The sequence below is a fragment of the Myotis myotis genome, unplaced genomic scaffold (assembly GCF_014108235.1).
Source record: "Myotis myotis isolate mMyoMyo1 unplaced genomic scaffold, mMyoMyo1.p scaffold_m19_p_16, whole genome shotgun sequence".
Lineage (NCBI taxonomy): Eukaryota > Metazoa > Chordata > Mammalia > Chiroptera > Vespertilionidae > Myotis > Myotis myotis.
In genome coordinates this window covers 36760033-36787333 of record NW_023416320.1, presented here as the reverse complement: position 1 = coordinate 36787333, position 27301 = coordinate 36760033, and the positions used below count along the sequence as shown (strand labels likewise).

The 27301-nt window shown below is 43.9% G+C and overlaps 1 protein-coding gene across 1 annotated transcript in view; it reads left to right on the top strand.

The window, feature by feature from the left end:
• Nucleotides 1-19052, top strand: part of SLCO5A1 (solute carrier organic anion transporter family member 5A1) — a 102648-nt gene extending 83596 nt beyond the window's left edge. The window contains exons 6-10 of the mRNA XM_036338475.1: nucleotides 3487-3685; nucleotides 8193-8352; nucleotides 10439-10680; nucleotides 13129-13193; nucleotides 15872-19052. Coding sequence (XP_036194368.1) covers nucleotides 3487-3685; nucleotides 8193-8352; nucleotides 10439-10680; nucleotides 13129-13193; nucleotides 15872-16329 — 1124 coding nt within the window. The 3' untranslated portion in view covers nucleotides 16330-19052. The remainder of the gene's footprint in view (nucleotides 1-3486; nucleotides 3686-8192; nucleotides 8353-10438; nucleotides 10681-13128; nucleotides 13194-15871) is intronic.
• Nucleotides 19053-27301: the final 8249 nt, after the last annotated feature.

The window sequence follows — 27301 nt, the reverse complement described above, 5'->3', positions numbered from 1 at the left end:
CAGCCTGGTCTGCACCCTCTTCAATCCGGGCCCCCTTGGGGGATGTTTGACTGCTGGTTTAGGCCCGATCCCACAGGGACGGACCTAAACCGGCAGTCGGAGATACCTCTCACAATCTGGGACTGCTCCTAACTGCTCACCTGCCTGCCGATCTCATTGCCCCTAACTGCCCTCTCCTGCTGGTCTGGTCACCCCTAACTGCCTGTGCCTTGGCCCCTGCCACTGTGGCTTTGTGAGGAACAATGTCCGGATGGATGTCCGGAAGATGTCTGGTCTAATTAGCATATTACCCTTTTATTAGTATAGATTGTAACTTGCTTACATCAGTCTCTGGATTTGGGTCAAAATACTTCATGATCTTTCCACTGGAACTAACTGTCTGTGGAGAAAAGTGTTGTTAGTTGTTATAGTTGCTAGATGATGAACAATACTATCTTAATTTTGCAATACACTGAGAGTTTGCTGGTGCTCTTTTTATACAGTGAGGTAGGGGCCTTGCAGGAAAACAAAGTTTAATAACAAAACATTCAAGTTCTTCATTAAAAAGGGGGCGGATCTTGCATTGTTCCGAAGTAACCTGTTTGCTCCACATTCTCCTTCCCACGCCTTTTTGCTCTATTTTTGTCAGTACTCTACGTTAAATATGCTTTAGCCCTCTCCAGGTCTTACCATCGGACACGACTCTGACGGTCCCGACTCTACCTATGGACCCATAGCCCTCTTTTTTTCTTTCAGCCGAAGTTCTGGAAGGCAGTGCCGATGCCAGTCTCCAAATCCTCATGGCTGACTGCTCAACCCCTTGCAGTCTGGCTTCTGCCTTCAGGATGCCCTGGAAGTTCTTGTCAAGATCTCCAGTGGCGTAGTTGTCTCCTTCAGTCTCTATCCTCCCGGGCTTCTCCGAGGCCTTTGGCACTCTTCATTTCCTCATGAAACTCCCTTTCCGTGGTTTCTATGGTGCAGCTGTAATGGTAGTAACTACAGTTTATATTGTGTGCAAGATACAGTGCGCTGTGGCTTCACAGGGTGCCAGCAGTCTTCATTTTAGTGTGAAAAGGAGATCTCCATGATCAGGTGAGGAAGTCTGTGCTTATATGTGATCACATGGCTACGAAAGGTGGAGTGAGGATTTGAATTCCAGTCCTTCTGAATCCAAAGCCCAAGCTTCCCCCTTTTAGGACATTTAACTTTCCTAGATTTCCTCTTCCCCACCATGGCTGCTCATTTTCAGTGTCCTCTGTGGGTTCATCTGTTTATGATCCCCATTATTACTGGTGCTCTCCGGGACGCTGGCTTTGGCCCTTCAGTTTTTGTTTAGTCTTGTTGGGACATCCTGCCTGTGCCATGAGATCTGCCACACGTCGTAAGTGCCCCAGCCCAGGTCTTCTGAGCTAAGACCCACATGCGACGGTGGGAGGCATTTCTAGCTGCTCGTTGCACAGGTTGTGCGGTGTTTTCTCTGTCCCTGTCCTCCTTCACTAGCTTATCGTGCCATCTGTGTAGAGCCTGACCATGGCTCTCCAGTACCCTTCTGACCACTCCTCTGTCTCCAGTTTTGACTCCATCTAAGCCGTCTTCCATCTTAGGGCCAGAAATTATCTTTGTAACACACACCTCCATCCTGCCAGACCCCAGCTCAGAGTTCTTCAGGGTGTCTCATTGCCCAGAGATACAACCTGACCTCCCGTTCATGATCTCTCATGGCCTCGCTCTGCCTTACCTCTGCTCCCCGTGGCCCACCACTTCCCGGCAGCTTGCATTCATTCTACACTCCCAGCTTGTGTGGGCTGCGCTCAACCCTCAATTCTCTCTCATGCCTCTGCACATGTTCATTTGTGTAGGATGGTCTCTCTGTGCTGGTGTATTGGACAGATTTTGTCTCATCTTTCAAATTTCAAAGATTCTATCTCATCAGCCAAATGTCGGCTCAAATACTGCCACTTCTGTCAAGCCCTCCCTGATTTCTCCCAGGGGAAACTCGGACGCTTCCTTTCCTGTGTTCTCCCTGCCCTTTACATAATTCCTTTAATGTGTTCTGAATTTTTTTGTTTGGTCCTCTTTTAGATTGTAAGGTTCTTGGTGCAGGCACTGTGACTATTTAAAAATACTTTTACTGCGAAATATAATGCATTGAGAAGTGCATTAAACAGAATTTAAAGATAATGAATAATTATGAAGTGATCACATGTGTAACTATTACCCAAGTCAGGGAATGGAGTATTTTCAGTGCCCCAGGAGCCCCCTGGGCCCTCTCTGGATCCTGCCCATGCCCCCCCGCTATCTTGGCTTTTATGGTAATTACTTCTTGGGTTTTCTTCATCGTTGTACTACCAATACATGCATTTCTAAACAGTATCATTTCATTGTACCTATTCCTGCACTTAATACAAATTTGCAATCACACATACATTCTGTTGTGTTTTTGCTTCTTTCATTCAACATGGTGTTTGCACCATTCACCCACATGGTTATGCGCGGGCAGGTTTCTGACGTTTACGGCTGGGGCGTGGCATTCCACTGTACGCATTTACTACATGTTGTACCTGTCGATGGACATTTGGTTTATTTCCAGCTTTTAGCTACTACATTTCTTCAGATCTCGTGTACCCTTCTTTCGGTTTGTTCAGGGTGTAGATCTAGGAATGGAATTGCTTGTCAAAGGGTGTGCATATCCTCAGCTCGACCAGAGGAAGGCCAAGCTGTTTCTCTAAGTCGGTGTCAGAGTTTACATCCCACCAGAGCGTGCCCATTGCTCCGTGTCTTTGCCAGCTTGTGGGAGTCAGCCTTTGAAATTGTTACCGGTGTGATTGGGGGTGGGGGTGGGGAGCAGTACCTCAGGTGACTTAAACTTGTATTTCCCTCTTACTAATGAGGCTGAGTACCTGCATGTGTTTATTGAGAACCTGGATTTCCTCTTTAGTGAAGAAATTTTCTTACTTTTCTTATGGATTGCATGTTTTTATTTTATTGCTTTATAAAAGTTTTTTAATATTCTGAAAAGGAATCTTTTGTTGGTTTGCATGTACTGAAAATAAATTATACTATAAAATCACACACTTAGATTTATTAATTATACTATTTTTAAAGTAATTTTTCTTTTAAAATCATAACAGTTGACATACAATATTATATTCTTGTCAGGTGTACAACATAGTGATTAGACCTTTATATAACTTATGAAGTGATCACCCCAAAAATCTAGTACCCACCTGACATAGTTATTATAATATTATTGACTATATTCTCTATGCTGTATCCCTGTTGACTGTTACTATAACTGCCAATTTTGATTACAGTATGTTTGTTCTTTACCTTAGTACTAATAAGTAAATAGAAACAGTATTTAGAAAACAAATAGATCGTAAGGGTTGGTGGGGGTGGAGGTGGAGAAGGGTATTGGCGGGGGGTAAATGGTGATAAAAAAAGAGACAAAAAGAGAACAATAGCATTAATTACTTCAAATTAATCTTGTCCTTCCCTTCTCTCCAGGTGTTATTATTGTCCCTAGCGCTGGGGTTGGCATTGTCCTGGGAGGCTACATTATAAAAAAATTGAAACTTGGTGCAAGAGAATCTGCAAAACTAGCAATGATCTGCAGCGGAGTGTCTTTACTGTGCTTTTCAACTCTGTTCATTGTGGGATGTGAAAGTATTAACCTAGGAGGCATAAACATCCCTTACACAACAGGGTAAGTATCTTGGAAGAGCCATTTTATGACATCATGATGGTGATGGTTATGGTCCCTGGCTCCCTCTGATACAAGACTGAAAACATTTTATTCTGAGTTGTTCACATCGAGAATAGAAGCTTAGTTTAAAAATTTCTTTCAAGTTCTTTAGAGAAGGGCTTTCTGGTGAATTTTGGGGTTCTCAATTAGGGATGGAGGTGGGTGAATAGAGGAAAACGAAAGCACCCAGTGATAGCCTTTTTCTCCCTCAGATCTCCAACGAGCCCCATTGTTTTCAGCTACACGCTCCCTTTGCCCCCTGTCCCATCGGCTGACTTTGAGCTTGGAGCCCTTGTGGAGGTTCAAGGGGCAGGCTGGCTCCTCTCCAAGGAGGCATCTGCTTATTTCACGCCTGTCCACGCGCTCTTTCCATGAAGTTTGCTGTCACTCTTCCCATTTCCCTTTGCTAGTTTATTCCTTTTAATCTTACTACTATTGCATCCGCAGAAGGAATGGAAAGCAGACTGGCTCAGTGTATTACTTGCTTTTATGCTGCAAGTCACCTCAAGCCTTTTTAAAGCCCTTGCTTAACACCCCATCTCTCCTGCCAATCCTGAATCAACCGAATCCCGACTCCCAGCGCCACTGCAAAAATTATATAATTGTTCTGATTGGCTCCATTACAAATGCATGAGTCCCGATCTTAGCAGGCCCTCATCTTTGCTGAGCAATCCATTTCCTTGGCTCTAGTCAGCTTCCTTTCCTCTGCCCCATGATGGTTTTCCATTAAAATTTTTTTTCAATTGTTTTTTATCTTACCCTAATCTTGTTTTTCTGATGGGACAACCCAGGATTCTGCATTTTTGAGTAAACAGAAATCCTAAGAATAAACCCCTTGAATTTCTCTCTCCTCTCCCTTCAAACTTCTTTGTCAAAATTTGTATTATTTTTAAAGGCAAGTGCTAGTGCCATCATTTTTTAACTGTGTGACCTTGTAGGAATTTACCTAATATTGTTGAGTGTTGGTTTCCTCATGTATAAAATTGGTGATAATATGAATCATACCTGGTTATAGGCATGATTAAAGTAAAACACATATGGTTGAAAATTAAAATACTGTACCTCAGAGGGTAGAAAATAAAAAAGTCCATTTCTCTTTCTCCCACCCTCAATTTCTAGTTTGCAGCATTCAAATATTTTAAACAAATGTTTGCAGCTTTGATTTTGAGGATTATATAAAGGAAAGGTTCTGCTATCTCCCAGCACAGTGTCTAGCACTGAGTGTGCACTAGAAAAGCTAGTTTTGTCTCTACTCCCATCCCTTCTGGATGATGCAAAGCCACTGCTCTTTGAAGGCTGACTGTCTAGCATTGATCTCTGCTCAGGGATGTTACCCATAATGATGCCGAAATTAGTAAGAACTTGATGTAAACAAACATCTGAATTACCTAAATCCACGGGTTCTGGTACCCGTCTCCTTTAATTGTAATCAACAGAGAAAAACTTGGTTAGCAGGGTTCTTCAGGTCTTGGGGTGGCATTAAGCGACACAGTGTGAGTTTGTGAGAGAGTGATTTGAGATCTGTACATACCCAGCTGTGATGGCCTTATGGCAAAGGTTTTTACTCACATTAAACCACAACCGGTTTCATTATTGTATACAACATTAAATAAACATTGATCCTTAAGTGATTAATTTAATAAGGTTGGGTAGCAAGCTTGGTCTGGTTTCCTGTTTGGTTATCTCCCCATGGCTGTCTTCCTTGAACCTCAGCGATTGTGGGGCATGTCATTATACCTGTCATAGTTTCCTATTCTTTAAAAAAGCTGTACTGGCTAATTTCAGAGACCTGTGCCCTCTCTCTAGTTCTTTAATGCTTTGAATTTTTATAGTAAGACAGCACGTGTGACTCTCAAGCTTGCAGCTTGAACCATGCAGTTAGTTATAAGGCACTTATTAGTGAGGCCTGGTTCCTCGCTTGGAATTGATACTCACATTGCCTGTGAGTGAACATGAGCCTTTTGTTTGGAAGGCTGACTTGTCAGAAGTGCGTTCACTTATTGGGAAGGTGATGTGCAGTCCCTTTGCACAGGGTAAGTGCAGCATGCTGCAGCCCTGGTGCATTTTACGACCCCGTGATGGCTTCACTTCAGGCTAAGGAGAGGTTGCTTAATGTTACTCAGGGTTAACCACTTGCACCATAATTATAATGCAGTCCGTTTTCTGGAGAGTGAAAGATGATCAAACAAGAAATTGTGATTATTAAAAGTGATTTTTTTTTTTAAATCAGCACAACATAAAGTGGATTAACTGTGTTGGCATCTTTGCCTTTTTGTGCCAGTATGGCCTTTTCCTCTTGTGACTTTTTCAGGAATGCCCACTTCTCTTCATTGCTATTTTAATTTGTCTTCCTTTTTGATTTTCTTAAGGCTTTTCATATCATATCACTTATTTGTATCTGACAGCATGATCTCGTGAGAAAATCAAGCACATGCAAGGGTGACACAGGACTGTGCCTCTGGTTGCCTTCCTGTCGCCAGTGTGTTTTGAACATCTGTTGATCGTATCTTCACATTTCTTTCTTCTGAGTGGGTCTGCCCGCAAAGGAGAGGTGTTTGGAGTCTGTGGCTGTCCTAAATGAATACAATGCACGCTGCTAAGAAGCAATTCCTTGTAACATCTAAATAGCAATAATAATAATAATCACACTGCATGGCTTTGAAGCCTGTCATTTTTAGTGACTAAGCGTGCTGGCGTATACAGGCTGTTTTATTTGGTCACGCTTGCGATTAAGTTATTGAGGAACCAGTGAAGACAGTAGTAATGCAGAATAGAATACTTTGCACGTGATACCAGTTGACATAGGACTACTTGGCTTAATAGGGTGTCACTTGGCCTTTCTGGACCTCTGTTTTATCACCTGTAGCATGTGGTAGTAGGTCTCGAACAGGGTTTCCCAGCCTTAGCACTATTGAGATTTGGGCCAGTTAATTCTTCATTGTGGGGGAGGGGCTGCTCTATATATTGTGGAATATTTAGTAGCATCGGCCTCTACCCACTAGATGCCAATAGCATCCCCTTAGTTGTGACAAACAAAAATGTCCCTCCCCTCCCACCCCCGGGGAGGGGGAGAAAATTTGTCCCTGTGGAGGTCTAAAAAAATCACACTTTTAAAATCACATTTTAAATGTAAATTTTAAAATTGTATGATCCTAAGAGTTTGTGAGCATAATAATTATCAACGTTGTGTGGTAAAATTCCTTCAGTGAAGTGATGTTAATGAAGAACAGGGTTTATTTGCCTTTTGCCTTTTTGAAGTCTTTCTTGATAAGGTGTAAACATTGCTATGGGTTTGTCCCATTAAAATGTTAAGGCTCGGTTATCAAAGTATGAAAGAGGCCACAGGAGAAAAGCCTTGGAATAAAAGATCTTCATGTTGAGAGATTAATACATATGGGTGGGTTGGGCTATGCTACTGGCCGAGTCATTAAAGATAATGACTATAGCATAGAGCACATTCCAGAATGTCTGTTGAGTAGGTGGATGAGGGGTAGAGGGACAGATGAATGAAGATCCGCTTGTGGCTTTGGAGAGAGTATGTCATCCATGACACCTACAAGTGGTGGCCACAAAAGCAGAGGAGAGAGGCCACTGGGTATGAACCTTACAGACCCTTTCATTCTTCTGGGTCTCCCATGGGACCTGCTGCTTCTGCTCTTCCACAGCCATTTCCTTACACTTCTCTCCACGGCCCTGTATCCTTACTTGCCTTATTCTCCCTTTTGCATTGGTTGCCTGAATTGATTTTATTAGAGCTCTATGTATTGAATTATGGTATTTGACTCAGACATCATGGTCTCCTGAGAAAACAAAACCTACCACATTTGACTGAGTCTACATCTGGGCATTCCTAAGGAAGGGCCTGTTTCATCCTTCTTCCCAGACCGTTTGAATCAAACTAGTGATGTGATTCCTGACCTTTGAAGAAAAATCACTTCCTTTTGATTTTCTAGAGTCCCATGGCTTTCTTTGATAATTTATTCTAGAACAATGAAAGTTTTTGGCCAAAGGAACCTGTGTTAACAACTGTGATTGATGGATTCCATGTTCATGCAATCGTAATGATGTTATTGATTTGGCCCCAAGAAGTAATTCCTCCATTTTACAATGAAAGGAATTGAGGCCTGGATTTGTTGACAGAGAATGAAGCGCCTAAGGTTAGAACTGCCGAGCCCAGATGTTGAGAACAGGTGCATAGCACGAAGGTGGAGGGTAGAATTGAGGCAGGATGGATAATTTGATACAAAAGTATTGAATCTGTGTTACCAGAAAATTGTAACATTTTCCTTTATGTTTTGTTTTAAAGTTATAAAAATATAATGGTCAAGAGAGGCTACTTCACAGTACCACAGCTTTGATTTAATGGGACTATTTTCTCTGAAATGGACAAATGACTTGATCTCAAGCACTTTCCTGTCAGTTTTATGTTAGTAAATGTTGCTCACAATCTGCTTCTTTTCTCTCTTAGACCCTCTCTCACCATGCCTCATAGGAACCTGACTGGAAGCTGCAACGTTAACTGTGGTTGTAAGACACATGAGTATGAGCCCGTCTGTGGATCAGATGGAATCACGTACTTTAACCCCTGTCTGGCTGGCTGTGTTAATAGTGGTAATCTTAGCACTGGGGTGAGTCTATGTCACAACTTCCTGTACTGTGGTTAATCCGACATCCTGTGATAAGGATGTGTGAGAAGTCAGAGGCAAACACATGACTTCAGTCTCCCCTTTTCAAGAAAGTTCAAATAACCCACAAAATACCTCTGACACCAATCCAGAGGAAAGAAAATTGTGCAGTACATTATTTTTTCCCAGGGATGATTGGCACGTCTGGGGATAGCCCTTTTGCTTCCACATCAGCTCTCTTCTACTTTGCATTTGGTGCCAACTCAGTGAAACTTGATAAGGTTGAGTGCTGGGCCTCTCATGTGGTCCTCGTGGTGGATTTGAAGGTCAAGATGACCACACTGGTACTGACGGAAGAGAATAGGAATGTACCTCCCCTGCTGAGAGTCAGTGAAGATGAGCAGTGGCATTTTTCATAGATTATTGGTTCTGACTCCCCCCGCCCCCTGCTCTCAGAGTAAAGATATTTCTGTCAGTTCAAGAATAGGCTATTTTGAGAATTCTCTTCCCTGTGAATTATAAATAGGCTGCAATGCTGTGGGGAAAGGTTTTCATATTCTACTCAGCTCCTTATCGAGCCTGGTTTCATTCTGCGCATAAAAACAGTTTGTAGGAGGCTGGTGATCAGGGCTTCTCCCATTGTCTGCGCATTTCTGGAATGTCATATTTGGCTTCTGAGTTTTAAACTAGAGCAATAAATGGAGAATTCCTATTGCTGGCTCCCCATTACGTGATTGGTGAGCGCCCGCATGTCCCCAAGCTGAAAGTGACAAGGAGGTCTGTTCTTTTGGTGGCTAAGTCCTTCCCTGGGAGTGAGCCAGTCTCCTGGTGCACAGCCCTCATTCTTCCAGAGAGGCCAGCAGGCCTCGAGCTCAGACGGCCACAGAGTGTCCCATCTTCACATCTGTTCCGACTGCCTCTCTAAGTGACTGAGAGGTCACCGTGGCAGGGAATTTGGCTCAGCTCCATTCAGTAAAAGCAGCATAATAGACAAGGAGCTTAATTGGCTGTTTCATCGAAACACCTTTCTTAGTCCCTTGACTGAATGAAACAGCCAATGCTATCAATGTGCACAATCATTGGAACGGAAGTCCTTATGCGTGACCCGTTTTTACATAACAGTTATCTACTTCAGGTCCTACTCTGAGGTCAGGGTTATGCTGGGTTGAATGCTGGGCCTCTCATCTGTTCTCTGGTGGGCACAGTGTCGACAATAAAGTTAAAAGCAAACAAGCAAATAAAACAAACAAGGCTCGGTTCCCGATTTTGAGGGTGTCTCATATTGGAGAGCCCAGGAGTTAAAGAGCAATGGACGCTGCATTTAATTAGGACAAAAAAAAAAAAAATGGGTGCACGAAAGAGGAAAGCCCTAGAGTTGAGTGTAGAAAGCTTCTTAGAAAAGTTGAGATTTAAACAATTTTGAGCAGTGGATTTTCGTTTCGTTGGATGCACACTTTGCACCCCTATTGTTAGCAACGAGGAAGACCTTTCCAAGTAAACATTTTGCATATTTAACCCTTTGAGTGCCAACCAATATCCTAGGAACGATGCTAAAATTGCCAAGGCATTTTTGCTGATTTTACAGCAGTTTAGGAAAAAAAATTATGAATCGCAAGTAAGTGAAGTTACATATTCAAAAATGTAAGGAAACCTTTACTACATTGACATATTTAGCAGTATCATCGTCACTAATAAAAGCAGGCTTAGAATTGGACGCCATTTCGAAGCTTTGATAGCGCTCCCGGCACTCTAGGGGTTAAAAACACTGGAGCTGCCCTGGCTGGGTGCTCAGTTGGCTGGAGCCCCCTGGCTGGGTGGCTCCGTTTGGTCCCATGCACCAAAAGGTTGCAGGTTTGATTCCTGACAAGGGCACATACCTAGGTTGCTGGTTGGATCCCTGGTCCGGGTGCATACGGGAAGCAGCCAATCCATGTATTGCTCTCACATCGATGTTTCCCTCTCTCTCTCTCTCTTCCTCTCTCACTGGAGTTATTAGAGAGCATTTGAACTAAACTTTGTCTTAGCATTCCATGCTGAATTTTGCTTTGATTGGCACACAGCTAACTGAACTTTGTTATCTGCCCCTCAGATAAGGAATTACACGGAATGCGCCTGTGTCCAAAGCCGGCAGGTGATCACCCCGCCCACCGTGGGACAGCGCAGTCAGCTCCGCGTGGTCATCGTCAAAACCTATCTCAACGAGAACGGCTACGCCGTGTCTGGGAAGTGCAAGCGGGCCTGTAACACCCTCTTCCCGTTCTTAGTTTTTCTTTTCATAGTCACCTTCATCACAGCATGCGCCCAGCCATCAGCCATCATAGTGACGCTCAGGTGAGAACAGCATCCGACTTCTCGGCTGGGTTACATGCTCCCAGTCAGTGGCTTGAGGACATGACCCAGGACCGGGTCGGGCGCACAGAGGAGAACAAAATTAGATCACGCAGGAAAAGCATGCAGCTGTTTGCCTGGCAAACGTGGAGACGTGAGTTTTGCCATGTCAGAAAGGGGGAGGCAGGTTGTGACACTGCATTCTCTGGAACCTTCTTTAGGCGGATGGGTCCTATGTCTGTAGTTCAGTGTAACTTCTTCGGGTGCCTGGGGTTCCTGAAGATTCTGCACTAAAAGGTTCTACTTGGGGAGCTGGAAACCCCCACCGTGTTCGCTGCCAGAGCCTGGCCCCAGAGGAGGCAGGGAAGCTGCTCGCTCCTGCCTACAGCAAACAATATTATCCTCAAGCCTGTTACCACCTCCAGGACCTCTGGCAGCTTCTGCTGGGCCTGCAGCTCTAACTGCTGACTCCATTCCTGTTACTATCATATAACATTCTGGAGTTTAGCAAGGAAAGGACAGACTGGAAAATGCAATTTTTCCATTCACGCGGTGCTTTCTTTGCCATCGTGTAGCAGCTTTTTTGCTTCTATGAGAATATGGAAGTTACCTTAACGGAAGTCCTATTCAAAATGTTGACACTAGCACATTCCAGCCAGCGGTTGGTATTTGCAGTTAAAGGCTGTGGTGGGCACAGGAAGGAGGGGGCAGCCGGCAGAAGCCAGGGCACACCCACAGCAGCTTCAGGGGCTGTGGCTGCCGTGAGTGAAGGAGTCAGGGCAGGGGGCAAGTCCTTATTCTTCTTTCATCTCCTCCCTGGCTCCCCCGTTCCCCACGCTGCTGGGCACCTGCTGGGAAGCTGCTGCAGAGACGGCATTCTTGGCAGGGCCCTGGGGCTGCTTGCCTGCATATGCTGCATGAGATGCCGAGTTAGCTACTGCCCGGCCAATTCCTTCCTTGACGGGTAGATGACGCACACAAAGGCCTGCTGGTTTATTCACTCGGAGCCTCCAGCGGCACACACTATGGAGTGGCAGCTACGTGTGCGGCGTTGGGCAAATGCCCTGAGGAAATGAAGAAGTTGGGGGAAGATGGATGAGTGCCCTGGTCCTTGGGGATTTTACACTCCCTACCTAGGACCCACGCAGATGGGATAGAAAGGCGAAGGTACTTCGTCATAAATAATACAAGTCATTCGTAATCTTATTCTTTGACCTTTTTTAAAAAAATATATTTTATTGATTTTTTACAGAGAGGAAGGGAGAGAGATAGAGAGTTAGAAACATCGATGAGAGAGAAACATCCATCAGCCACCTCCTGCACATCTCCTACTGGGGATGTGCCCGCAACCCACGTACATGCCCTTGACCGGAATCAAACCTGGGACCCTTCAGTCCGCAGGCCGACGCTCTATCCACTGAGCCAAACCGGTTTCGGCTTATTCTTTGCCCTTTAATTCTACAGATGTTAAATAATCTGATTCTTTGACCTTTAATCCTGCAAGAGGTGTTCAGCCAGCCAGATAATGTCTGCCCGATTTATAGTGTTCATGGCAAGTCACCAGTTGGCATCTAACCCAAAACTTCAGGAAAGGAGCCCTTTAATCTTTGATAATTACAAAGTCACTAGACTCAAATCTTCCTGCCCTGTGGGAATTATTTGGAGCATAAGTTATAGGAAAAGAAGAAAAAATGAGGTGGTAAGAAAGGATTCATTATTTCTCTAATTTTTGACTAGTTCCCTGTGTGTGTGTTAAATATACACACACATATATATTTAGATATATTTTTATTGATTTCAGAGAGGAAGGGAGAGGGAGCAAGAGATAGAAACATCAACGATGAGAAAGAATCATTGATTGGCTGCCTCCTGCACTCCCCTACTGGGGATTGAGCCCAAAAACCGGGCATGTGCCCAGACCGGGGAATCGAACAGGTGACCTCTTGGTTCATGGGTCGACAGTCAACCACTGAGTCACACTGGCCGGGCTGCTTTTGACTGTATAGTGAAAAACTTTTCTCTCTCTACTTTTCCTTGAGAAATTACGGGAGTAATTTTCAGACTACACACCATGCAGGAAAGTGCAGGCAAAGAGAGAATAAGTGTAGTAATTAAGATAAAATGCTTTCTGTATTTAACAGAACTGATTTGGGAAGCTCAGTTAGAGCCACCTCTGTACCTTCAGTCCTGACCCTGTGGCCTGTCCATCAGTACTAATATAGAAACGCTTAGAGTACATTGGAATTGCTTGGGTGTCTTCATTGGGGGCACCTTTATTCACTGGGTTAGCCATCAGCAGTCTTGCTTGGCTATTATTAATAATTCTAGAACATTAAACATTTTGGCGCAGCATCTCTCTGGCCCCTGGCCCTGCACTGAGCAGGTTTGATTCGACAGTCATTTTCTCATGGCCACGATTTTGAAATTTTTCTTTCTTTCCCTTCACCTTAGGTCCGTAGAAGATGAGGAGAGACCTTTCGCTCTGGGAATGCAATTTGTTTTATTGCGAACGCTTGGTATGTTCCTCCATTTCCAAGTGTGCCGCTTAATTCCTCTTTGCAGGTGGCATATTCTCCATGCCCTTTAAAATGGCAGGCCAAGTCATGTGTTGCCGTTGTGAGTGAGAGGAATTTCCAGGTTAGTGGCAAGGGCTCACGTTCCTGGATTTCTGATTTGAACTAAAAGCTGACCAGTTCTGTCATTTGGTGAGACGAAACCAAAGCAACTTGAGGTCAGCTCCTTTTTCACTGTGAACATAAAGTTGGACTAAATTCCCCAGAGAATTTTGTACTGTAAGAAATATTGAACCAAGTGGTCCTGATGGGCTTAGGATCCTGGTGTTTTTGTCCGTTTATGGCTTTTTAGCATGAAAGTGATGGAAGGTGCTGCTCTTTTTGTTTGCGAAAATTCCCATTTCTTCATTCCAGTAATTTTATTGGATTGGGCAAAGAGTGTACCTATCAAGTTTTCTGAGGAAAAGAAAGAAAATATTCTAAAAAGATGCCCAAATGGACATACAGGGACTGCCCTTGCCTGATTACCAAGAGGAGCTCCTTAGTGCTGTGTTGACGTGGGAAGTCGCCGAGCTCACTTGGGCATGAAGAATATTGTTCCGATTTTTCCAAACACAGCGTCACCCTGTGATGCCTTGGGACAATGCACGGGAAATAGCGTGTGAAGTAGTCCATTCCCTTGATCAATTTCAATGTATTTTTAATTGACTTCCTCATCACCAGGCATATTTTCTTTCTTAAGTGGGAGTCTGATTTTCTACAGCTGTTATTTCCCCCAGTAATCAGTATCATTGTCCACAGAAACACAAAAAAATTTTTCTGATTCAGATTTGTTGTTTCAGTTTTGAAAGGTGAAACATTTTAAAATGGCATCATTGGGCCCTTTGACATTTTTTTTTTTTTTAAATATATTCTATTGATTTTTTACAGAGAGGAAGGGAGAGAGAGATAGATAGTTAGAAACATCGATGAGAGAGAAACATCGATCAGCTGCCTCCTGCACATCCCCCACTGGGGATATGCCCGCAACCCAGGTACATGCCCTTGACCGGAATCGAACCCGGGACCTTTCAGTCCGCAGGCCGACACTCTATCCACTGAGCCAAACCGGTTTCGGCGGGCCCTTTGACATTTTAATCCTGTCTGGAACTTTCTATTTGTCCCATGTTGTGGTTGATGGCCCAAGAGTGAGCACTTTCCAGTGAACCTTAAAGGCCTCTTGCTGGTTGTATTCAAAGAGTGGCTTGTTTTTTGGTATCAATAAGACATTGAAGGTACCATTTTTTCAAAGCATGCTCGTTAAAGGAAATTCTGCCATACTTAGATATAGTTAAGAAGTATGCCTTATGCTTCTCCTTGAAAACTAAAAAGTTATTTTCAAAGAAGGAAATTTATTTAGCAAAGGGGTAGTTGAATAGGAAAAGAAAAAAGAAAATAGTTCCTCCTTTTTTGCTGGCCTGTCTCTGATGCCCTGAAGGTGGGGTGATTGGACCTGGATGTGGAGGTAAAGGTAGGTTAACAGACGGACCGTGGAAGAGCAGGAGGGAGAACATTCCAGGCATTTATTATTCAGTTCAACCTTAACTTAAGTTCTATTCATTATTTTTTTAAAAAGTACTGTTTGGCCAACAAGCCAATTTCCATTTCCCCAAATTCCAAAGCAGAATGAAAAGTTTAAGTATTTAAAAATGTTAAATTTTAATTACAGCAAATATACCCCTTTTTAAATGAACACAAGGTATTTAAAAATGTACCACCCACAGCCCCTGGGCTATTAGCCCACCTGTCCTCCCTCCCTCCCTCCCTCCCTCCGTCCTCTCTCCCTCCCCCTTGCTCCTGCCCTCCCATTGCTTCCTTCCATCAGCTCTTATTGAGGATCCACGGGAGGCAAAGAATAAAAGGCATGGCCCCACCATCAGGGAGCTTATGGGTAACAGATGTGCAAACAGTGTAACTACCGTGTGATAGTTGAAAAATGGAGGCATATACAAAGGCAGTGGGATGTAGTGGCGTCTGAGTGGGTCAGGAATTTGAACAAGTCAGGGATGGAGACACATTCGGGCAAGGGGAGTGACGTGTGATGAAGGAAGTCTACCTACTTGGGTAGACGTTCTTTCTTATGGGATTAACGAATGGCCCCCAAATGAAGTTACTACTACTCATCACAGATGTTTCCTGAGCTTCAGAGATGACTTTTATGCCTTCGTTATTTCTATACCCCAAGTGCCTTTATAAAGTTGCCATTTAATAAGATTTCTCACGGGAGACAATGTTTACCTCATCTAATACTAAAACCCAAGAACTCACTGTACTAAATTTTAGTGGGTCATAAAGACTTCTGCTATAGCCTCTTGAGCAGTTAATGACAAAATCAGATTTTTAAGTTTAAAAGGATTCCCAAATTGCATTTTTAGCAATAGACATTTTTATGACCCTAAAAATCAATAGCACATTCTGACTGAATTGAAACTGGAAGATATAAAGTATCAACAATTTAGTAAACATTTCTATAGTAAATATATTATAAGGTGTGGCATACATTTAACAAAATCAAGTAACACAAGAAAACCGCTCCCCTCTCCTGGATTCCGAGCACACAGAGCACTTGGCTGATTCACAGGTCTGTTTTATCAGATGTGCTAAATATGTTTCTTCTCCTTTCTTCCCCTCCGCCCCTCCAGCGTACATCCCCACTCCGATTTATTTTGGAGCAGTTATTGACACCACCTGCATGCTCTGGCAACAGGAATGCGGAGTGCAAGGCTCTTGCTGGGAGTACAATGTGACATCGTTTCGCTTTGTCTATTTTGGCTTGGCAGCCGGCCTCAAGTTCGTAGGCTTTATCTTTATTTTTCTGGCCTGGTACTCCATCAAATACAAGGAGGACGCGCTGCAGAGGCAGAGGTGGCGGGAGTTCCCCCTGGGCACTGTGAGTGAGCTGGTGGGCCACCCCGACGGCGCAGAGAAGTATGCCCGGACTAGGTCCTGCCCGGCTTTCGGCACGCAGGGGGAATTCCACGAAGAGACTCGTCTGCGAAAAGGGATCCAATGCACAGCACAGACCTACCCGGGACCCTTCCCAGAAGCAATAAGTTCCTCCCCGGACCCGGGGCTGGAGGAGAGCCCTGTTGCCCTGTAGCCTCCCTCCTGACGCTTGCAAATGGAAGACTTTAGTTTTTTTGTTGGTTGAGTTGAATATTGGCGACTTGAGAAACACCCGTGCCTTCTTTTCTTTCTTTCCCTTTTTAAGCTCTAAAGACACAATCCTCAAACGAACAAAACTCAGTCTACACAGCCACTGTTGATTGAGGGCTGGATACCTCAACCAGACTGAGAACCCTTCCCGCCTTCGCTCCAAGAAGGCGGAGCTTCGATAGACTTGGTACCCTGTCCACTATGTTAATTTCACGCTTGTGTACCAATAGGGTATAAGGCCAAGGCCCATGGTTAACCAAATCACGGAAGTGTAAAGGCGGTGCATCTCATTAGCATACACTCCACACAAAGGTGAGCTCGACCATGGCCTTGCATTTACAAATCAACGGTTTTTTAGATCTGAACACCTACTGTGAGTTCTGCTACAAAGCACAAATGAACTTGCCTCAACTATGCAATTTGATCGGGAAAATGTAAGTGCAGCATGTTACTTTTGCTTTCAGAGACTAAAGCAGATATGTTTTTGAAAAGAGGAAGCTTGACTTCCTTAAAGTACTGTTAATAGCATTTTAGGCCACAGCAGACGTATAAATCAGGTAGGATTTTTCAAATGCTTCAAAGGAACTATATGCATTGGGTGATAAAAGGAAAAGCTACTTTGTTTCATGAAACACATTCTCTTTTAGTCTGTGTGCCCCCATCATAAGGTAGTTACGAAGGCTGCAAAATCATCTGATAGTTTGAATATAAACTCCAATATTCCTTCATCAGGGGCTTTAAAACTAGTGTGCTAAACAATATGGCTAGAAACCGTAATTTGAGATGCATAATAAGGAAAGAAACTCATGGCTCTCTCATCCAAAATAAGAAAAAAAATTGCTGCAGAAATTCTTTTACCTCTTAAGGACCCACATAAGGATAGTTAGAAATTGTAAACTTGGCACTGAAAATAGTTGGAAAAGGAATTTCAGAGACGTAAGATTGAGTGCCACCCGATCATTTTAGTTATCTGCCTGGAAACACTAGCAAATCTATATTCTTCTCTTTCTATGTGCAGAAAATTGCTATGGTTGCTACTGAGATTGAGTCATTAAACCAGGAAAGCCATACTTGCCTGTATGGAAATCACCTTGAATACAGGAAGGAGGGAGATCTGGGAGCCGGACCTAGAATATGATCCTAAATAATGATTGACAAATACAAAATAAACTGGTCTATCCTACTGAACCCAGCTTTATCAGGGTTACAATCATTTTACACCAACTTTTGACTCCTCCCTGCTGTGACCTCCTGGGAGTGATCTCAGAGAGGACTTGTCTGTTCCTTGGGGTTCATTACCCATGATCCTTCCCAGCACACCACTTCAACTTAGGTGCCACCCAGAATGCTTCCTCCATGGTTCTTCAGGCAGATGCCTCCGACAGCCCTATGGACTGATGGTAAGTGAACTCGTGGGAGCTGGCTGCTCAGAGAAAGAATCCTGACAACTCAGATTTAGGCGGGCCTGCGAGGTCCAAATACCAATATCACTGTTTCTGCCTAGGAGCCTGGGCTTACGTAGGGCTAATCTGGGAAATGGTTTCTTGACTGGTTTACACTCTTCCTCAGAAGGAATGTGGTTGACAGAACTGTCCCATGATTCAGACGTCTTGCCCTCCATCGTTGGCCGCCCCGTGGGGTTGTGTGAATATTTCTGGGCGCAGGGATGTTTTCCTCTCTACCCTAATGGCATCAGTCAAATGGTTCTCTTGGTTGCATGCAGTTTGTGGAGAGGGTTATCACTGTCAGACTGAATAATGCCTCCAGGGGGGCGGAGCCAGTGCTCGGTGGCAAGGACTTCCCGTTGAGCAGTCTTGTGTGACTAAGTCTTAGAACCACTGTTGCCTGCAGATACACTGGTGTCTGTCAAACTTTAGTCAACATGGTGCATATTGAAGGTCTTTGGAAAATATTGCTGATTAACCCAGTGTCTGCTCTGGGGCCCCAGGTTCCCCCTTACCCTCTACGGAAAATCTTTGAGCCTTTGGAAGAGAAAGTTTCCTTTTGTGTTGGAGCTAAAGATACGTTGGGGAAAGAGAGGTAGTGTTTCCGTAATTTCCCTCTGTTCATTAAGAAACTGTACTGAGAAAATATTGGTGGGATGACACTTTTTTGTAGCTAAGAGGCTATGTCCCCCCACTGTTACAGTTTCTCTCTTCTTGGTTGGGTATTTTGGAAAGGAGCCGCTCTCAGAACTCCAGGATAGGGAATGATGGCGTCGTCCAGTATAATTAGAGAGCTGCTCCTCCATTCTCGACCTTGAACTGTCGTCCAGTTCAGCAATTGATGACTGGGTGCAAGTTCTTTCTCTCGGGCACCATTTGACCCATTGCCATTTGCCACTCTGTGAAGTCCTTTGGGTTTGATTAGGCCAGAATTCAAAGAAGTTAGCATGAGTCGTACATCACAATGTTAATATTGTACTGCCTTAAGTCTCTGATGCTGATAATTAGCAGGTGTAATTAATGTGTTGTTGGTGAGTGTAGAAAAATCATGGTGGATTGAAGTCTTGGAATATGTACCAAGTAAAAGTTGTCCCCAAAATGGTTTGGGCTCTGGTAGCATCACTGAAATATTATGTAGTCAACTAAAGTGATTATTTTATAGACACCATTTAATTGTATATATGAGGTTCTTATATGCTTGTTAATAAATTGTTTGTTACTTTATAGTCCTATTATAAGTTTAATTGCCACCCCCCATGAGCTCAAGCTTATAATAACTTGCTTTGGAAAAAGGTCATCTTATTCCTTCATAAACTCTGTAGATTAATCTATTATTTGGCTTTAATATGCAAATATAATACCCGTGACTGTCATCGATTAATTTAGAAGCGCCAGGGGGTGGGTGGGTGTTGGAGCACATTCTTTGGTTATTTTTAAGACTCTGAAATCCTGATCATTTGTAGGTGGCTTTAATTCTTGAAGAACAGTCAAAAGTCATTCAGAACCAAGGTGGGGGAAGAAAGGAGGAGCAGAGAGGACACAAATTAGCATTTGTTGAGTGTTGGTGTATCTGCAGAGGCTTAATGTACATCATTCATGTAATCCTCTTAATAACTTCGGAAGATAGCTATGTTCTGTTACTGTTGTTGTTACTATTAAAACAGCTCATGAAAACTGAGGCTCTGAGAGGTAAAGTGAGTGACCGGTGAGGACTGTCGAGTGGGCATTTGCGGAAACCCTCCCGTGTGCCCAGGAGGCGCGGGAGGGCCCAAGCCCAGGGCGGCGGCCAATTCTACCTTGTGATTTTGTGTGTCAGGGTTCAGCTGCAGGCTCCTCTCGCGGTGGCTCGCTTCTTGCACTACGTAATGCATATCAGCTCTGGTTAACAGAGGTAAGTTGTGACTTGACGGGAGTGAGGTAAATCATTTTAGTTTTTGACATGTTACTGTTTCTGAAGAGTAGAGAAGTTGTTATTTCTTTGCATAACATAGGAAAAGGTCTGTGGGAAACATTAAAATTTAACGTTCAGATCTGCAAGGTAAATTTACATTGATTTAGCTAAGTGTTATACTCAGTTTTTTTTGTTCTAACATACCTCAAGTATGTATTTCTAGTATTTAATGTAGAACAAACCACTATTGAAGGCAACGTTGTGTCTCTGTAGAGTTTCTGAAATGAAACATGAGGAAGGGAGGTCCAGACTGACGGAATCTGAGTTTTGTGGATTTCAGGGGTATGCTTTTCCACCCCCTCTTTCAGGATATTAACATTTCCATTCATTTTTTTTTTTTGGTGAAAATTGGTTTAAGTTCCCTAATAAAAGGTTTAAATGAACATATACTAGTACAAAGTGTTACACGTGAAGCGAACATATACAGAACATTATATGTAATATACCGAACCATCGTCCAGTTGTGACCGCCAGAAGGTGCAGTGCCAAACAGGAGCAGGCATGGGAAGGGCAGCCCCAGAGAAGGCAGGAACCTGGCGGAGGTGAGGGCAGCCCTCCGTTCTCACCGCCCACCAAGAAACTCTTCCTCAGTCCGCAGTTTCAGCTTGCATTCCTGGTGGGGCTTGGAGCCGGAACATTGCCTTTGGGAGCTGGCTATGTGTCAGCCATAGGGGCACCAGGGAGAAGCTTCGTAGCCTGAATGGACTGGAAGCATTTGTGGAAATCCTCGCGTGTGCCCAGGAGGCGTGGGAGAGCACAAGCCTAGGGTGGTGGCCAATTCCACTTGGTGATTTTGTGTGTTGGTGGAACATCCTGGTGGCACAGAAACTCGGACATAACTAGTGATATATTGGTGCACACTGCGCATTCTCAGTAGCAGGTAGACGTCACAATACGGTGTAATCCCAGCATCGCCTACGCTGCAGGTTTGCCGATTCTCTGTTATGTAGACCAGTTGGTGGCCTTTACACGTGTTTGTGATTTCTCTGTCAGGCCAGCCAAGGGAGTGCCAGGGCTGACCGTGAAGTCAGCGGCCTTGAGCACTTTGTATCTTTTCTGTGTTCTCTTCTTTCCTCATCTCCCAGGATGCTGCTAGCCATGTCCATCCCAGACTTCTCGCTACAATGGAATCCGATCTGTGTATGTTATTTTTAAGCACTTCATTTTTACTCAGCCCTAAGAAGGGTCAAATATGAGGAGTCCTTCCCTGGGTATTCGCTTTGGCAACGTTAAAAAGAATGCCTTGGTGCTAGAAGCATTTGATGACGCATGCTCACCACAAAACACACCACTGAATCCACGGTGTTTCATTGATAAGGGACTGCATGCGCTTTGCTTCTGAAACTCTGAACTTCCCGGAAACAAACACTCATTACTCTCATCAATTCATTTAATCCATGAACTTGACGTTGTAAAAATGAAGGGTGTAAGGGGGAAATCGTTTTTTCTATAAAAACTCAGTGCTTTTGATATTTATTTTAGCAAGAATAATCAGATGCTAAAAATAATTTCCAAGAGAGGAGAAAAATATTTCAGATAATCTTTTCTTATTCTCTAAAAACGCACACCCGTGTAAGGTGTTTTTAATACTAGGGTTTGGAAGGTGTTGTCTTTTTTCTGGTATTCTATTCCATGTGAAAATTGAAGGAGAAAAATATTAAAAACTAAAACCAATGTAATTGAAGGGACATGTTCCAGTGGTTCTCAACCCGTGGGTCGCGACCCCTTTGGGGGTCGAACGACCCTTTCACAGGGGTCGCCCAAGACCATCAGAAAACACATATATAATTACATATTGTTTTTGTGATTAATCACTATGCTTTAATTATGTTCAATTTGAAACAATGAAAATACATCCTGCATATCAGATATTTACATTACGATTCATAACAGTAGCAAAATTACAGTTATGAAGTAGCAACGAAAATAATTTTATGGTTGGGGGTCACCACAACATGAGGAACTGTATTAAAGGGTTGCGGCATTAGGAAGGTTGAGAACCGCTGTGTTAAACCAAAGGGGTGAACAAAAGAAGTTTAAAGTTTATATCTAGAAAAGAAAAATAAGAAAAATTGGTAAGATTTTATAGTGAGCATTTCTCTTAAAATACATACCTCCACCCCAAACCCCAAATGTCAGATAGAAGCATGAACAGGCAGGTCAGCCTCTAATTCTTTAAAGGAGATGTGATACTGTGTCAAACCAGCTGGCGTCAGGATCCTAATGGAGTGTGTGTTCAGCGTGTGCGTGTGTTTTGTGTGTAGAGGTGTGTATGCCTGTGATGAAAGGCTGTTTTGAGTTGTTGCATAAAGAACTCTGATTTTGCGATTTTAAAAATGAATATTTATTTGGTGACCTCTTAGGGTAACTTAAAATATGTATAATTTCCTTGTGTTTAATGAAATCTATTGTCAATGTACTAATCGACCTCGGTTTACAACATCTTGAATACTTGATCACTGAAAATTAAGAAAAAAAGTTAAAAAAATAAGAATAAAGTGTGTTGGATTGAAAGTAGTTTGTCTCTTACAATTTTTGTTGTCTGAAGAGACGAAGCAGTGAAGCTGGTGTGATCATCCCTCCACACAATGAAGACCCAGGGGTTTGATTGGATTAAATAGCCCACCACTGCTCTGAAAAATAGTGGTAATGAACTCCTTATTTAACTGATAATTCTGCCTTGAAGTCAAATGTCCTACATGTCATCTATTAAGACTATAGTTTTAAGAGCCTGCAGGAGCGCATTTTTCATTGAGTCACCAGAGAGTAATTTTAAGTAGTCCATCGCTTAATTTAAATTCAGACTTCGGCCCTGCAGAACTATGTGCCTTGAATAAGGTTTATGCTAGTCAAGATAAGCTGCATTATGCTTAAAAACATGCTAACTGCCAAATCTCAGTGGCTCCATAGCATAAAGGTTTGCTACTTATTTCCATGACATGGTTCTATGGGTGTGTTCCATGTACATGTGCTCAAGGGCCCAGCCTGACAGAGGTTTTACCATCTTTTTTGTGTGTTTGTTTTTTCCCATTGATTTTTAGAGAGAGAGTGGAAGAGAGAGGGAAAGACAGAGAAACATCAATGTGAGAGAAATACATGGATTGGTTGCCTCCTGCACGCTCCCTGACCAGGGCCTGGGCCAGGGAGGAACCTGCAACTGAGGTACATGCCCTTGCCTGGAATTGAACCTGGGACCCTTTGGTCCGCAGGGCGACACTGTATGCACTGAGCCAAACCAGCTCGGGTGAGGTTCTACTATCTTGAAGCTGCACCATCTGGAACCTTCAGGGTTGGTCATTTTTGCTGAGCAAGGAAAGAAAGAGCCCAGAGAAGGCAAAGGCCTTTTCTCTTTCTCAGCCCAGAAGTGAGTTGTCACATTGCATTGTCTGAATCAGTTGCACATCCCTACCTAACTTCTGGGACCCTGGATGTGTACGGGAGCAAATGGTGAGCATTTGGTAGGTATTTGTTTTTTTCTTTTTGCCACACAGTTGGCCGTGACAAATTAAGAAGAATTCCCAAAGGAATCCAACTCATTATTCTGAAAATTGGTAAACAGAAGGGAAGTTCCAAGTCTCAAGCATAAACACGAAATATTTCTGAAGGAGTGACTGTCCAAACTTTGCCAACAAAGTAGTTAAAACTCCCTTCTCCCAAACTCCACGGATGGAGTTCGTCGTTGCTAAAGCGTCCATGAACTGGTCTGAAATTGGAGCAGGAGCGTGAGCTCAGACTCCACCCTTGGGGGAAAGCACTGGATTTCCAGGTCTCTGCCGATGGAAGGCAGAGTTTTGCAAGGACACTGGCATCTGAGACTTTTGATTGAGAGGCGGAAGGAGGTAAAGGAGCGTGGAAGTAACAGCGTGACCCATGGGCCGAAGCACGGAGTGGTTATATTTTATAGTTAGGAGGCCGCCTGGAGCACTGGATAGGTGGAGAGCAGCGAATCGATTTCCCTTTCTTACCTCGTCACCCCCTGCACAGCGAAACTGAAGAGTCACAGTGGCTCAAGATACATGCTATTGGGAGAGTGCAGTACGTCTGTTGACTTCTGGATAAATGCTTATTTCTCACAGTGGCTTTATGCATTCATCAAGGGAGCCATTATGCAAAGAGCACATAGTACCCTCTTTCTCCAATCTACCAGCCTCTCCACAATTTTGTGCGCATTTAGGCAAAAGTTTCCTCTTTAATTTCTTTAATATCTCACACTTTCATGGGAGAGACAGAACCAGTCTGTAAATTGTGTTGTTTTTGTTTGTTTGTTTTTTTTTTGAAATAAGTACATGGGAAAAAGTTTCTTTTTGAGAAATGAGGGAGGAAAGATTATGAGGTAGCTACTGCTTTAGTCCAGACTTGGTCTGACCTCAGCGTTTTAAGAGCTATTAAAAAGCACCCAATTCCTCTCTTGTTTTTAAAACTGTCAGCTGGGCAGACAGGGCCTGTGGGAGCCAACAAACATTTTTAATTGCACAAAGTCATTGGAAAGCAAGGCAATCAATATTCGGTGCTCACTTTTGAATTTAAATGTCAAAGTTTGACATAGTTCCAACTCATAATATCCATATAAATCAGTAGAATGTTAAGACCGTTCATTGGCCTGCTGGCTTGGCTAGGATCCTAGGCACTGAAGAAAGAGCAAGCCTGCTGTGGATCATGCTGTTCTAGATGTGTTCTTGTCTAAGTGGTAGTGAAGCTACTTTAGAAATCAATTCAGTGGCAGGTCTGCCAGGGGCCAGGTCCTGGCTCCCAGCCAAAATGTCTTTGGTTGCACTACAGCGCCATCTACTGGTAAGTATGGAAAATACATGCTCTGCTAATCTCTGGGCTCTTCCGGTTCCTGGGGTTGAGTGGCGTGGGACTCCTAGTTAACCACATACATATTAATTTAAGGTGGCGAAGTGGATGACATCTCTCTCCTATTAGTGGTTGGATTGGTTGCACTCTGGTTCTGGGTCATGTGAACTGTTGGTTGCTGGGAGGCAATGTGGGAGAAGAGGATTGGGGTAGAGGATGCAGATTCTCCAAAGTCCTGGGAGGCCGACCCGTGTGGGGGCTGGAAATTCAGAACAGAAGGTAGATACCTCTGCTCACCACTCCCATTTGCCAACAGAAAAATGAGGTGGTGCTCAGCACGAAAGACTTCAACTCTGTAGCTCCCTTTGTACCTACCCTTCTGCAGTGCTTCCCTAACATCTGGGATCAGAGATGTCCCAGCAGGAAAAAAATCTGATTTTTGAAAGTCATTCTATCTACTTCATACAACACTGGACTCACTCTGAGGCCAAGGTATTATGCTGGCAAACTGTTCAACATCAACAACACAACGAGGTGAGTTGACCAATACTAACCAATGGTCACATTGGGTACGTTTCTTTTATTATTATTACTTTTAAATCTTTACTGTTGAGAGTATTACAGATGTCCCCCTTTTCTTCCCCTATTTCCCGCCTCCACCCAGTTCCTGCCCCACCCCAGGCCTTTACCACCCTATTGTCTGTGTCCGTAGGTAACGCATAGATGCATATAAGGTATTTGGTTAATCCCTTCCCGCCCTCCCCCCTTCCCTCTGATATTTGTCAGTTTGTTCCATGTTTCCATGCATCTGATTCTATTTTATTCATCAGTTTACTTTGTTCATTATATTCCTTGTTCATTTATTTTGATTTTTAGATTCAATTGTTGATAGATATGTATTTATTGCCATTTTATTGTTCATATTTTCTATCATTTTTTTCTTCTCTTTTCTAGAATGCCCTTCAACATTTCATGTAATACTGGTTTGGTGGTGATGAACTCCTTTAGCATTTTCTTACCTAGTTTGCTTGCTTCAATTTCATTTAGATATTTTTCTGGAGATTTCTTGTTCTTTCACTTGTGACATGTTTTTTTGTCTCCGCATTTTGGCTGCTTCCCTGTTTGTTTCTATGTATTAGATAGAGTGGCTATGTCTCCTGGTAATTAGTAGAATGGTCTTGTGTAGTAGGTGACCTGTAGGGCCCAGTGGCTCAGCCTCCCCAGTCACCTGAGCTGGGCACTCTAGGTATACCCCTGTGTGGTCTGTGTGCACAGTCTTGTAGTTGAGTCTTGATTACTGTTGGCATCACTGGGAGAAATTGACCCCAAGGCCAATAGGCTGTGAGGACCAGCTGCGACTACAGTGGAAGAGCACCTGTGCAGGAGGCACCCCTATGGAGCAGGACTTGCTTCAATGGGGCTTTGGTGCTCACTGAGTTTGCTTCTTCCCTTGAGTGTGTTGCTTGTTGATGTGTAGAGTTGTAATCTGGTATGTTCTGAAGCTGGCCACTGGATGCACTGGCTCTGGGAACTCCTGGGAGGTACGACATCAACCACTGCCTGGAGCCACCCGGCAGGAACTACAGAGACGTCTGCAGATGGCTGCTACTTGTATTGGGTTTGGAGTGCCCAGCTGAGGCACAGCTTTGAGTAAGGCAGGCTGGTGCTAGTGCTGGGTCTTGGGTCTTTTATTGATAGGTATGGGGTATGCTGATGCCAGCTACTGCTTTTTTGAGAGAGATTAGCAAAGTCTGTATCCTGAGCCAGGATAGGCCATTCATATGGCAAACAGCTTGAGTGGGGCTGCAAATTGAATGGGGTAGGGTCTCAGGGAATCACTAGGGCAGAGTGAACTGTGTGAGCCAGGCTGATGGAGACTCAGATGTGGCTGCCTGTCAGCTCTGCGAAGGTGGAGGTCTCAGCGTAGGAAAAATGATCCCGGCAAACACCCCTGACTGGAAGAAAGCCACCCCTGAGTTCTTGCCCTGATGCCAGACAATCCATTTCCTCCCCGAATGTCCCTGGTTCCTTTCAAGCCGGCACCCCAGCACTGGAGCTCAGAGGGATTGAGTCCAAGTAAGTTCATGAGCTAGCCCTTTAAGAGGAACTAGGTAAGTTTCTTGGTCTGAAATGGGGGAAGGAGCAAGGCTATGCATGTGGCCAGTTATTCTCACTCTGTTGGCCCCAGACTTGATACAGCATTGGTGTTGCTTTCTTTACCTGGGGGACCGTGTAAAATGGAGGAAATATTATATCCAGGGTTGGAGGAGAACAGGGAAATTTACATGGGAAGGAAAAGCAAAACTTCAAATAATATGGGAATTGAAGAGTGGGTGGGGTTTCTATAGGTTGAGATGGTGAATGGGGATAAACCCCAGGAGGATAGATGGAAAGTGGAGAAAAATTAAGACCTGGGAAGGTGGTGCCAACCCAGGGGAAGCTGGTAGTGACAGGTGAGGTGGAGGGGGAGCAGGTGGGTGGATGAAAGGCTAGAGCAAACATGTCAAACTTCGGCCCGTGGGCCACATGCCTTGTTTATTTGGCCCGTGTTAACCTTTGAGTTTGACATGCTTAGGCTAGAGCTTCACAGAGTATGTTAAGCAATCATTGAAGATTTCTGAGTCAGAGGCTGAGATCTGAGCCACAGTAACGACAGGCTCACCTGGCAGTGAGTGTGGGATGTGTTGGAGGTGGGAGAGGCTAGAGATGGGAAAGGGGTCGAG